The sequence below is a fragment of the Pteronotus mesoamericanus genome, unplaced genomic scaffold (assembly GCF_021234165.1).
Source record: "Pteronotus mesoamericanus isolate MK-2021 breed Mesoamerican mustached bat unplaced genomic scaffold, CSHL_Meso_final contig_43, whole genome shotgun sequence".
NCBI classification, from domain to species: domain Eukaryota; kingdom Metazoa; phylum Chordata; class Mammalia; order Chiroptera; family Mormoopidae; genus Pteronotus; species Pteronotus mesoamericanus.
Window position 1 is genome coordinate 2,500,152 of NW_026555161.1, and position 12,920 is coordinate 2,513,071.

Below are 12,920 nucleotides of genomic sequence, written 5' to 3' on the forward strand. Positions count from 1 at the left end.
TGTAATCTCAAGCAAGTGATATTCTAATTACAGATCAGTCTCATGTATTCATTAAAGCAAATCTCCCGAGGACTTTACCAGGAAATACTTAACCAACTTTGAATCATTGGATGTAATTTAAAGCAATAAAGCTGCATTTATTTTTAAATACTCTGTGTTTCTGACTAATTTCCAACTGACCTGGTTTCAATCTGTTCAAATTAGGGACATTTGACTACATTTTACAAAGTGGATTACCAAAAATATAAGTAGGTGATGGGGCCTTTTAAGTGAACATAGCAGAACAATTGCTGAAGTAGAGAAAAGTGAAAGGAAAATGGTCTGTGTGCTCAAATAATTTTAAACTAAGAAATAGTTACACTTAAATGTTTGCCTTATGATTATACTCAACGCAAGTCATGGATTGCTTTAAAGAGAATAAAATTAATTTAATTATTTTTCACTAGAATGCTTTAATCGTTCTTTTCCTGGTAATCTGCATTAGCATTAGCTTTTAATATAAGCATAGAATGTGTAAGATATGGAGCTATGTAGACACCTCCATGCTCATACCCACCTCTGTACATCCTGTTACCCAAAAATTACTGTAACCATTACAGGAAAATGTCAAAACTAACGACTTCCTCCTCTCGGGAAACTCTTTACAGGATATGTAATTTTACAGATCTTTATCTGCAATTCTACAAAACCCCAAAGCTCCACGAACTGACAGGACTGAGGATAAATTAATGGCAAGCTATTCTGGTGCCCAAAACAGCCAAAGCCACTCTAAGGCTATTTCTAAGTCTTTGTTTCTTTCATTGAGTGTGAATATCTAAATGTTCTACCGTTGAAACACTGGTATATTGATTATGGGTCCTATATCAGCACCAATTCCTGGGGTGAGGTGGGTATTTTACATAATATTAAAGGTATATACTGTGTGCCATTTTTAAAATTGCAAAATTTTAAATTCTGAAATGCGTCTGGCCCCCAGGATTTGTAAACCAGTACCTCTTCAGCAGCATCTGTTCACCTGTTTCTTTCTCTTTCTGCTCCTTCTCTTCTCTCCCAAGCTGGCCAGTTGCATGCTCCCACCAGGGTAGGGTCAGACTATCTGGCAGAGGCTGGGTGGGAGAAACATCTTACTGCATGCCGGAGACTCCGGCCGCCTGCTGCTCACACGCACCACCATGCCATTTTCGTGGTACTTCATGTACCCTTTAGGTGTTTTATTTATTTATTTATTCATTCATTCATTCATTCATTTTTAAAGAAGTCAGTTTTAAATCGAGCTCCAGTAAAAAGGCCTGTGTGGTCAGGCCTGCTGTTTGAAAGCGGACTATGTGTCTTTGGTCCTGAAGGTGTGAAGAGGACATCAACGAATGCGAGCGAGAGGAGTGTGAGAACGGGGGCTCCTGCGTCAACGTGTTTGGCTCCTTTCTGTGTAACTGCACCCCGGGCTTCGTGGGCCAGTACTGCGGGCTGCGCCCCGTGGTGGTGCCCAACATCCAGGCTGGCCACTCCTACGTGGGGAAGGAGGAGCTCATCGGCATTGCAGTGGTCCTCTTCATCATCTTCATCTTGGTGGTCCTCTTCATTGTCTTCCGCAAGAAAGTTTTCCGCAAGAACTACTCTCGCAACAACATCACCCTGGTGCAGGACCCCGCCACGGCCGCCCTGCTAAACAAAAGCAACGGCATCCCATTCCGGAACCTGCGGGGCGGCGGGGACGGCCGCAACGTCTACCAGGAGGTGGGGCCCCCGCAGGTGCCCGTGCGCCCCATGGCCTACACCCCGTGCTTCCAGAGCGACTCCAGGAGCAACCTGGATAAGATCGTTGACGGACTGGGCAGCGAGCACCAGGAGATGACAACCTTCCACCCTGAGTCCCCACGCATCCTGACAGCCAGGCGGGGTGTGGTCGTGTGCAGTGTGGCCCCCAACCTCCCAGCCGTGTCACCCTGCCGCTCTGACTGCGACTCTATCCGGAAGAATGGCTGGGATGCAGGAACTGAGAGTGAGTAGGAATCACTATGTATTTCTCTGTCATTTTCGGGGAAGCCTCGAGGGGGCAGGGGGCACTTGAGAAGGGAATTAGGCAAGGAAGAGAGAACCCGCAGGGACAGAGCACACATTATGACATGTTGTGGCATTGAGTGTTCACATACCAGCCCTGAAAAATCTCTCTGGGTCTTGTCCCCATTTTCAGATGGGGAAAATGAGGCTCAGAGAGCATCATATAAGGTGCCCATGGTCACAAAGCTAATAAGAGTCTTTTTATTTATTTATTTATTTATTTATTTATTTATTTATTTATTTATTTTAACCTTGTTTTTATTCTTGACACTATTACAGGTGTTCCCATTTTCTCCCCCTTTGCCCACCTCCACCCAGTCCCGGCCACCCCCTCTTCCTTCTGACCATCATCACACTCCAGTCTGTGTCTGTGGGTTATGCATATATGTCCCTTGGCTGATTTTGGGTGGGGAGGACTGGAGGAGAAACACGTTTTTCATCCAATCCTCCCCGCCCCGCCCCCCGATAGCTGTCAGTCTGTTTCATAGTAAAAGCTAACAAGAGGTTCTCCAGTCCAGCGTTGCCAAACTCTAAAGCCCATGTTCTTCTCAAAACAGCACACCATTGGCAGTAAAGTAGGCAGTGTAGCTACATAAGTGATACACAGAAAGTGTGCTCGGGAAGGACAGGAGAAGAGAGTATTTCCAGTATTATAGACTGAAGACTTGAGAAGAGCAGAAAGGCATTTCAGCTGGATCATGGTGGGATAATAAGTCTGGAGAAAGGAGGGCATTCCACGTAGAAGGACCCACATGGTAGAAGAAAAGCAAGTTGTTCTATCTGGCTGCAAAGCAGGGTCCATGGAACAAGAGGGTGAACTGCAGGCAGGAAAAATGGTCTGGGCCAGATGGTGGTGATTCCCACTCCGTTGGCTCCATGCATCAGGATTCTAGACAAAGGGAAGAGCCACAAGTACAAAGGCCCTGGGGCAGGAAAGACCTTCACATGTTGAAGACCACAGAGGAGATCAATGTGATTGGAGCTTGTTGAGCACCAGAAGAGAATGGCTACATTTTTAACAGCAAGGCTAGTGTGGGTTTTAAAGCAGGTGAGTGCCCTAATCTAATTTGCATTGAAAGAAGATGGCTGTGTTCCTTGGAGAAGAGACTAAACACAATCAAAGAAAGAAGAAAGCAGAGAGACTAGTTAGATGTTGTCTGTGAACATCTAGGTGAGAGATGTGTTTGTTGCCCCTGCCCTAACATCAGTTGGGATGAAACTAAGACGAGCTCTGTTGTAACCTGAGACTTTCATCAGGCCGAATAGCTTTCTGTTTGAGAAACAGGGATGCCCTGGGTATATTATGATATATGTTGGTGTAGAGGGTAGGTGAGAGGCAGATTTCAAATGAAGCTAAAGAGCCTATGTAGCCAAGGAGATAATGGGTGCCTTCATTGAGGAAGGGGGCATTCCTACTGGTGTCTGTAAGCATGAGTAAAATTTGGGTACGACGCTGTTGAAAAAGGCCTTCCAGAAGCAGGAAGTATCTGGATCACTGGAGAGAGCACATGAGGGTTTTCTGACTATGTTTTTCTGGAAAGTATTTATATTTTAAGACAATGCCTTTGGACTTGCACCAATAAATATATTCTCTCTCAAATCATCTGTGAAGTTAGACTTTACTAAAGCCTTGCCAATCCACTGGCTAAAGGAAAGGCTCTTTTTTTTTTAATTTAACAATGAAAAAAATGGGGTTTGAATGAATGGAGGAATGGAGGAAGCAGTTTTATGCACAGCACTATATTCACCAGCACAGGCCATTTGTCAATTTTCCCCCTTGTGTTCAGGCCTGAGCCTGGTGCCCACTTAGTGCTTTTCCAAGGCACGTCATCCTATTTGCTGTGGTGTGGCTGTTGGGAGGCAAATTCCTCCGTGATGTCCCTCTCCATTTAGATCAGTTATTTATCCAACTCATCATTTTGCCATGTCTTTAGCATCTGACAGCAGATGCAGAGCCACTGCCCGCTACTGACAGCACCCATAGTGGAAGAAACAGGGATTTCTCCAGCCACAAACAGGAACAACTTTTCTCTTAATCACAAGTCACCGTTTTTGTTTTTGTTTTTTTACATACCGTCACATTACATGATGATTTGAAGCTTTTCCTAGTGATCTTTTCCCTCCACCCACTGGTAATGTGACAGACAGCTTTATTCCTGGAATCTACCTCAAGCCCAAACACGCATTTTCTCCCAAAGTATTACTGGGTTTTTATTGAATACATTTCCTTCTTTGTTAAGCAAGGCAGTTAGCCGGAGAGGCAGTCTCTAGGTGGCTAATTCATTTTGCACTTGACAGTTTCAAGATATGGGTTGTTTTCATTGCTTCCTTTAGTCCATCAAATAAGAAACAAGAAGGTAGCCCTGGAGGGGGGGAGGTGGTTCAGGCTGCGTTTGTATCTTTGTATAGCAAAGAGGGAGTACGCGTGTGGGTAAGAGCGTGCCTGTGCTGTACCGCTGCCTCTCACCTGAGCGCAGAACGCTGTCATTCCCAAAAGTGGGGCGACACTGCCCTCTAGAAGGCAGTGCTGAGAACTCCACTCACTCCCCGGAGATGGAAGTTAGGATAAATGTAATGGCATTCTTGCCTATAAAATATTTATACCCCTATTTGAAAAGTAATCTCATTTAACCCGGTGTTGACACCACATCGGTTCATGTAAATGATTTAAATGAACTCTGAATGGCAAAGAGCAACCCAGACACTTCATCCTCGTTTCACTCTTCACTTAGGCTTCACTTTGAGGAGGGAACTGCTACTTTCGGCTGTCAGCTATTTGGAAGCTCATTTACCACGGGTTAAGGGTTTTGTATCCATAATGTAAATCACTTGATTGACAGAGGGACCTTTGCCCCCAGTGGCACAATCAATTCTCCATTGTGGAGCTAAATTATTTTCTCTGAGCAAATGAAAGAGCTCCAAGAAGTGGACTCTGGGGTGGCAGGACTGGAAATACGCACAAGGTAACACAGTGTCATTTCTGCTTTTTCTCTGGCTGTCCACGAAGACAAAGGAGTCGATGACCCAGGAGAAGTGACCTGCTTTGCAGGCAGTAATAAAGGCAGCAACTCTGAAGTTCAGTCCCTGAGCTCCTTCCAATCAGATTCTGGCGACGACAATGGTAAGAAGTCATGGATTTGATCTCCCGGGGTGGCGTCTGCCTCCTACGCCGGCAGGCAGTGGTTGAGAGGAAGGTGATGTGACCAGTTTTGTTTCCTGACCCGATCAAGGGCTTTTGCGTGTGTTCACCAGCTTTTTGTGTGGCTCCATTGTTGGGTGTCATTGCTGCAGGGGTGTCTATTGAGCTGCAGCTGTGGGCAAGCCCAGGGATCTGTGTCACAGGCTGACAAGGTTCCCCTGGGCCTCCAGTAATGTGTCGTCTTTGATTTGGTTCACGATGGAACTGCCTTATCCCAACTAATATTCTCTAGCTAACAGTGCTGTTTATATCTTTTAAAAACATTTTATTAATGATTGTCTCTTCACTCTCTATCCAGCCTCCATATCATTAGAAATAAGTTCAGAGGCAATACTGCCTTCCCATAGAACTGACATCTTCATTCAGTTAAATCCCCCTTATGATCATTTGGGGTCATGGGCCTCTGAAGAATCTATTGAATACTACGGATCAGCTCCTTACAAAAATGCACATATACCCAAAATGCTGCATGCAGTTCTATGTGGTTCATGGACCTCTCCCCCTTGTGATCTATGCTAATGAAGAGGTCGCTGGACTGGATTTCCAGAGCTGAGGAACCAGCTTTGGAGGATGGGTTGGCCTCCTCAGGGCAGGGGAGAATAGCAGAAACGGTCATGAGACAGCAAGAGCGGTGAACCAAGAATAATATCAAATTGTCATCCACAGAGACAGTTAGCCTTCCTATGTGTCATTTTCCCATTTAAAAGCCATTGGCAGAAATTGAATATTTATTTACTTATATAATCATTCAACCCGTAAATCCTTGTTGAGTTTCTTCTGTGTGTTGAACCCAGTGCTGGACATGTTGTACCCAGAAGCACAAAATGAAAACAGCATTACCTTTGCCCACAGGTAAACAGAGAAGCAGGTGAGCTCGAAGGCCATGGCAATCCTGGCAGTACAATAGTCCACTTTCCCCATCCCCACTCCCGGATCACTTCCTTCCCTGAGACCTAGTACTCCTGAGAGGTGCAGAAGCCACAGTGTACCTGACAGCTGGGGTAATAAACCCTATTACAGTGGATTTCTCCTGACCATTTTCAGAAGGTCAGGGGCACACCTCCAGCTGTTTGCCTCGGCACTCACTCCTTTTCTCATCCCCAACCAAAAGAAAAGTTGCCACTGGTTTGAGTTTTGTAGAGAAGCAACCGAGAACAGATAGTTTCCAAACTCCAGGCAGCAGCTCCAGCAGTGACGTGGGCTGGCTATTCTCATGGGCTCTGCTCTGTGTACCCTAACACACTCAGCCTTACATGCTTAGCATTCTGGATTGGTCCTGGCTAAAGTAGGCAGTGTTAGGAGCTTTCAGCAAATTAGTTTTAAACCTGATCACCTCTCCACGAGCTGCTGGTATCAGGTGCTAAGTCAGTTCACACAGAGCACAGAAATCACCTTCTCAGATTCTAACAATTCCAGAGGCCAAAAGCTGCCGTCCGTCTGTCTATATTTTACTGGTGAAAGTTGGGCCTTGGGTCATTCTAGGCTATGGTTGGTGTCATGTGAGTGTGAAACCATGAGTCCTGAAGGGTATCCTCCATCAATCATGGCATTTGGTTTGGAGCAGCATAGCTGACCAACAAAGAATTCTCTTCGGGAATAGTGAGGTGTTCCTGGAAGGGGTATCCAACCTTTTGGCTTCTCTGGGCCACACTGGAAGAAGGAGAGTTGTCTTGGGCCACATATTAAATACATAAACACTGACAAAAAGAAGAAAAAAAAACTTCATAATGTTTTAAGTGAATTTACAGTTTTGTGTGGGGCTGCATTCCTGCCACCTCGGGCCACATGGGTTGGGCACCCTTGCTGTAGAGCCTTTGGGAGTTGCTAATGAGGAGTCAGCATGAGCTTGATGAGCCGCTGCCTTCCTAGACTGATGTCACTGGGCCATGAAGTGTGAATTTATGACCCAGCCATCCCTGCCCATCATGCCTTTCAGGAGGCCTGGCCCCAGATTTGCTCCCATTTCCCTTCTGTTCCCAGAACCCTGAGACCTTAGAAAAAAGTGTCCACTGGATCACTGCCTAAGGGACGGCTGCAGGAAGCTCTGGGTGTTTGCATGCTGCGCCTTTGTTGTTGTCATTATTGTTAAGAAAAGTTAACAGATGTTTGAAATACATAACTAACCTAAAGCTGTCCTCCCCCTCCCTCCTGTCTTCTTTTCCTCGCCACAAGCATCCATAGTGACTGTCATTCAGCTTGTCAACAATGTAGTTGACACTATAGAAAATGAAGGTATTTACTTTTTTCTTCCATGGCATTTCTTTGTGTAAAGACTCATGCTTTTGGAAATATAGCCTCCTTGTTACTTTGAACTAAGGGTGATTTAAATCAGCTGACAACTGGGAGGGGCAGTAAAGAGACAGGTTCAAAGGAGACACTGGATGTTTCTCTAGGTATTGGGGTGAATTTAAAAGTTTAGGAAAAAAATCTAGTTCATCTTTTTTTAAGTATGTGGGATGCCCTTTTTATGAAATTTCTTCCAAGAGAATACCCAATTACTTGGAATCCGGATTAATACTAAATTCATCCTTATATTCAACATGTATTCATTGAGCACCTTACATTAAACATGTATTCATTGAGCACTTACTATGACCTGATAATACTTCAGAAACCATTCCAAGTTACAATATAATGGGGATTGATTTCAATCAGGTAACAGATATTACTGACATAATAAAATTAGTGCCTGGTGTAGATGGGATTTATCTTTTTATTGCCTAAATAGCAATGGGGAGGAAAAGCAACATGTGTTTTAAGTCATCAAAAATGTTCTCTTTTGCCCTCTTCACGTGGCTTGGATTGTCAGTTTTACCTCTCACTTTGTATTTAAACAGTGTCTGTCATGGATCAAGGGCAGAACTACAACCGAGGTGACTCTGCTATACCCCCAGCATAGCATTTTACTTACATGTTTTCAATTGCTAAGTTTGTTCCTACTGTCCCTCTCCTTCCATTTATTCTGAGCTTCTTTGATCTGAATTTTGCATGTTTCAGGTGTCTTGTGAGCTTGGTATTGGCAGTGAGCGCCCTGCCCACATCCCTTCCCAGCCGCTCCCCTACTCGTGCAGTTCGTGCATCTGTGTGCACACCTCCCTGCCTTCTGTGGTGCACAGTACAGCTGATGCAGCTCTGTCTCTGCAAGCATGTTGCCAGCCTGACTCTGCACTTAGCCTATGGACAGGAAGAAAGAATGGGGGAGAAGGTCCTAGAACTGTGTTTCCTCAGCATGCCCTTGCTAGCCATCCCTTATGGCGTGGCTGAGCATAAGGTCCCGCAGCACCCAGGCGCCACCTCTCAGAGCTGCCATCACCTAGTTCTCCCAGGGCCAGAGCATGGCTGGCCCTTGATCCACCCTTGTAAGGAGCATGCACATGACTTGGCTTTTTAGGGTCTCTTGAATGTTAAATGCATGCCAGGTTCCTTCTCTGCTCTTTTCCAAACCCTCCCCAACTCCAGCCTTGAGGAAATTAACTGTTGTGGCTTTTTTACTCACAGCCTATCACTGGGACACCTCTGATTGGATGCCAGCGGCCCGCCTGTCGGACATTGAGGAGGTGCCCAACTTTGAGAACCAGGAGGGAGGGTCTGCACACCAGGGAAGCACGCGGGAGTTAGAGAGTGATTACTACCTGGGTGGCTACGATATCGACAGCGAGTACCCACCTCCTCATGAGGAGGAGTTCTTGAGTCAGGACCAGCTGCCCCCTCCCCTGCCAGAGGACTTCCCGGACCAGTACGAGACCCTGCCGCCCTCCCAGCCTGTCTCACTGGCCAGCACACTGAGCCCAGACTGCAGGAGAAGACCCCAGTTCCATCCCAGCCAGTACCTCCCACCTCACTCATTCCCCAATGAAGCGGATTTGGTGGGCCCACCTGCCGCCTGTGAATTTAGTACTTTTGCCGTGAATATGAACCAGGGCACGGAGACGGCAGGCCCAGCAGACAGTGTGTCTCTACCCTTGCACAATTCCAGAGGCACCTTATCCTCGGATGTGTCAGCCAACTGCGGCTTTGATGATGCAGAAGTAGCCATGAGTGACTACGAGAGCGTTGGGGAGCTCAGCCTCACCAGCCTTCACATTCCCTTTGTCGAGACTCAACACCAGACCCAAGTATAGAGGACGCGCCTCTGGCACTTTGCACTGTTTGCTACAGAAAGAGACTGGCTGGGCTAGTGTCTCCATGGAGAGTAGTGTGTTGAGCACAGAGGAAATGTGGTATTTTCCACTAGGAATTTCTTCACGAGTCACCCTGCTTCAAGCCAGCTTGACTCCAGTTGCGTGGAAAGAAAAGGCTCAGAAATTGTTTCTGAGAGGTGACTGATAACCCTTGAAGTATGTACCTGCGTTCAGGACCAAGAACGCTCACCAAGTTTTTAAGGGGGGAGTAAATTTCACCCCCTCGGTTACACAGTCAATCTTGTGTGGCTTTGTGCAGTATTGTGCCCTAGAAAGTGTTACAGCATCAGTCCTTGCAGTATTAATAACTGGCAATGAGCAAAGAGGCATGTAATATTGAGCTACTGGGGGAAACTGAAAATACTAGTTATCATCGTTGGAAAAGTTAGTCACTTAGGCAAAAGAAAGGAAAAGCAAATATTATGAAACAAACAAGAAAATGGGCTGAAGCCTTTAAAAATCAACTTTATTTTTTTTATAAGCTGCCCAATTTTCAGCTATAAAATTAGGTTTAGGTAACATGTTTAGTATGCTTAGTTATTTTTGTTTATTTGTGTTAAGCATCCAATATAATATAGTAGTTGGGTTTCACGATCTTTAAGAAAGGTGTAATGAAGAGGAATAAAAGGATATGTGGGTTCCATTTTGTGGGGTGGGGATGTTAATATTGTTCAAACATTAGAAAGAATGTGATTTTCTGTTTTCAGTTAACAGCCCTGGCTGCAACTACAGTTTTAATATTACTCCAGAAATTGGCCTTTGTTCAGAGAATCAGAAAATAAAAAGAAAGCAAGTAGTACTTTAGTACTTTGTTCTCTAGAATGAGAGATATCCAGAGGCTTAAGCAGAATCCATAAATTTAGAAAAAATAAAATAAAACATTTTCAAAGTTTTCAGCCAGATAATCACAATTCTTGATAATGCAAATAAAACCTGAGTATTGTTCAAAATTGATTAGCATCATCACTCTAAATGCAATTATGTTTTTTAAAAAGAAGAAAATAGATTAGTTCTTGTGTATAAATTATAATAGTGTGTGTGTCTGGGCCGACATACAAATATGTGCTTGCACTTAGTAAGGCTGCTCTTGAGGAACGCGGACGTGAGAGCTTTAGGCTGTGGACTGTGTTGAAAATCCTGCCTGCGAGGCAGACCTTCCAATTTCTCTAATCTCTCTGGCATTAGAGAAACACCAAATGCCATATTTTACTCCGGTTCAACTAACTTTATTTTGATACTGCCATTTATATTAACTTAAAGCAAAACTGTGCTTTTTAAAAAAAACAGTATTTTGTTATAATTTTCCAGAACTAAACTCTTATTTGAAAAATGTGTAATGTTTAATTACACGCTGGGGTTCTCCTCTGACATGTGGACTTTGGCCGTCAGTTTCCAAAATTGACAAGGGAATCATTCCACTGGAAATACAATAACTCAGCACTCTAAGCTTAAATTTGACAAGTTGAGTGACTTTCCTCTTTTGCTTCAATCAGATTATGGTTGCATGTGCAGTGGCCATGGTAAATAAATGTATATTTGCACTATCTGCTTAATGAGCAAATCTGTGCCCACAGTTTCTGATAACATATGGCATTGGTGTGTAATTGTGCTGTCCTAAGTCTGTGTATGATCCACTCAGACATATTTTCAGTTGTTTCAGTTGTATTTAACCCACTTTGTAGTGTTTCTGAAGTTTATCATAAAAGAAATTCCTTTTCATTGTCAAGTTTCCTGAGTACACATATACAATTCACATTTTTCAGCTTTTCTTCCCTTCCTGTCTCTTGGTTAGACCTACTCATGGAAGCATCGTCTGCACTGTGGTCTTGAAATAAATGAATTTCACTAAGGCTGCTTTTGAGGATAAAATCGTTGGTATTTTTCTTATGTAAGAAGCACATTTGCAAAAACTTGGAGAAAATGACGAACTAATGGTCTAGAATAGAATCACTGCTACATTTTTGATAATGCAATGTCATAAAAACCATCAAAGTAAAACCAACAATTCATTTCTTGCCCCCAGGAAATATTAGGACAAGATTAATGCCAGTGAGTCACTATTGCTTACACAGCATCTCCTCCGGGGAGAATGCCTGACTGACACAGTAATGAAGGACTAAATAGATCCTAATGCAGAAGTCACCCAAGAAAATCGTGCCCTCCTTTTGCTCTGACCTATATAAAATACCTCGCTCATCAGGATATCTTCCTCTGGTTTTCTGCAGAATAGCTCTGCACCTAAATGTATACCCGTCAAGAATGTGTTGTTGTTTTGATTCATTACCCTTTAAACATGTCTCTTTTCACCTTTTGGAAAATTAGACTTCCTTGTAGATTATGAGGTTTGCAGTTAGGCCAAGATGGAACTAGGTGGGATGTCTGCTGATGTGAAGATCTGGAAGGGTCATTAAGATCTGTTTGTCCAACCCTCTTATATTTATACAAGAGGAAACATGCCCAAGGTGGGGAAGGCTCTTGCCTAAGCTCACACAGAAAGTGAAGCAGCTGAACATCCATGTGGCCCATGTTCTTTCTATATAATATCATTCGCCACTGAACTGCCTGGGGCATGTTATCTGCTGGACCTTCTGACTTACCACCACTATTACTTTGGAAAGTGCTAGAAATCATGGATGCTATTTCTTTGGAAGCCTCACGATCGCATGTTTTCTAGCAGCCCCACTAGGAAGGATGCAGTTACAGAATTCACACATGCTTTTGGACATGTGTCAAAATGCTGCTTTTACCAAATGAATGTTTTCTAAAATGAGGATGGAATGATAATTACAGAATGGAACCCAGACTAGGCATCCATTACGGTGAAACTTTGTTTATAATATTACCAACTGGTTGCATTTTTGTTTTTCGTTTTTTCCCCCTCTACCAGTTCTGGTGTTTGTTCCTACCCTCTCCACTGTGATGAACCACATGGAAAATATTTAAGCCAATTAGTGTTTTTCCCTTTTTTTCTAACATGCATGTGCCACCTCCTGGAAGCCATTTCCATAGCCTGTTGTAAGCACTTTACTTGCATTGCACACTTTCTGGTTAAGTTGGTAGTGGCTAGACTGTTGATGTTTGTCATCTATAAGCTCTGGGGCTGTAAAAGTAGGTGTTTATTCAGTTTCTTGTACAAGCATTTTGCTGCTGAGTTTCATTCCATGCCAACTTTCCACATACTCAGGTCCCGACTGTTAATGAAACGCCATTGTAGAAGGCATAGTAATAGCAATAGGCCAAATCCATGCATTTGAGGTTTGCCCTATCAGAGGATCATTGTGAAGGCATGGAAAAGAATTTATGCTGCATTCCTGGAACTTCCTGGGACTTCCCTTAGGTATCACTAGCACAGCCTGGAGAAAAACAAGTAAGTGAAATAAACACACACACACCCCCCCCACCCCCATCAGCCAGCTCCTACTTACTTCCCACCCTCACCCCAGCCGCTCCCCCACTAATGCTGTGTCTACATAATCGAAGTC

At 44.1% G+C, this 12,920-nt stretch overlaps 1 protein-coding gene across 1 annotated transcript in view; it reads left to right on the forward strand.

The window, feature by feature from the left end:
• FAT3 (FAT atypical cadherin 3) overlaps nt 1–9,378 on the forward strand; it is a 629,111-nt gene extending 619,733 nt beyond the window's left edge. Inside the window, exons 25-29 of the mRNA XM_054577438.1 lie at nt 1,344–1,999; nt 5,066–5,179; nt 7,430–7,489; nt 8,095–8,130; nt 8,756–9,378. Coding sequence (XP_054433413.1) covers nt 1,344–1,999; nt 5,066–5,179; nt 7,430–7,489; nt 8,095–8,130; nt 8,756–9,378 — 1,489 coding nt within the window. The remainder of the gene's footprint in view (nt 1–1,343; nt 2,000–5,065; nt 5,180–7,429; nt 7,490–8,094; nt 8,131–8,755) is intronic.
• The last annotated feature ends 3,542 nt before the right edge of the window (nt 9,379–12,920 follow it).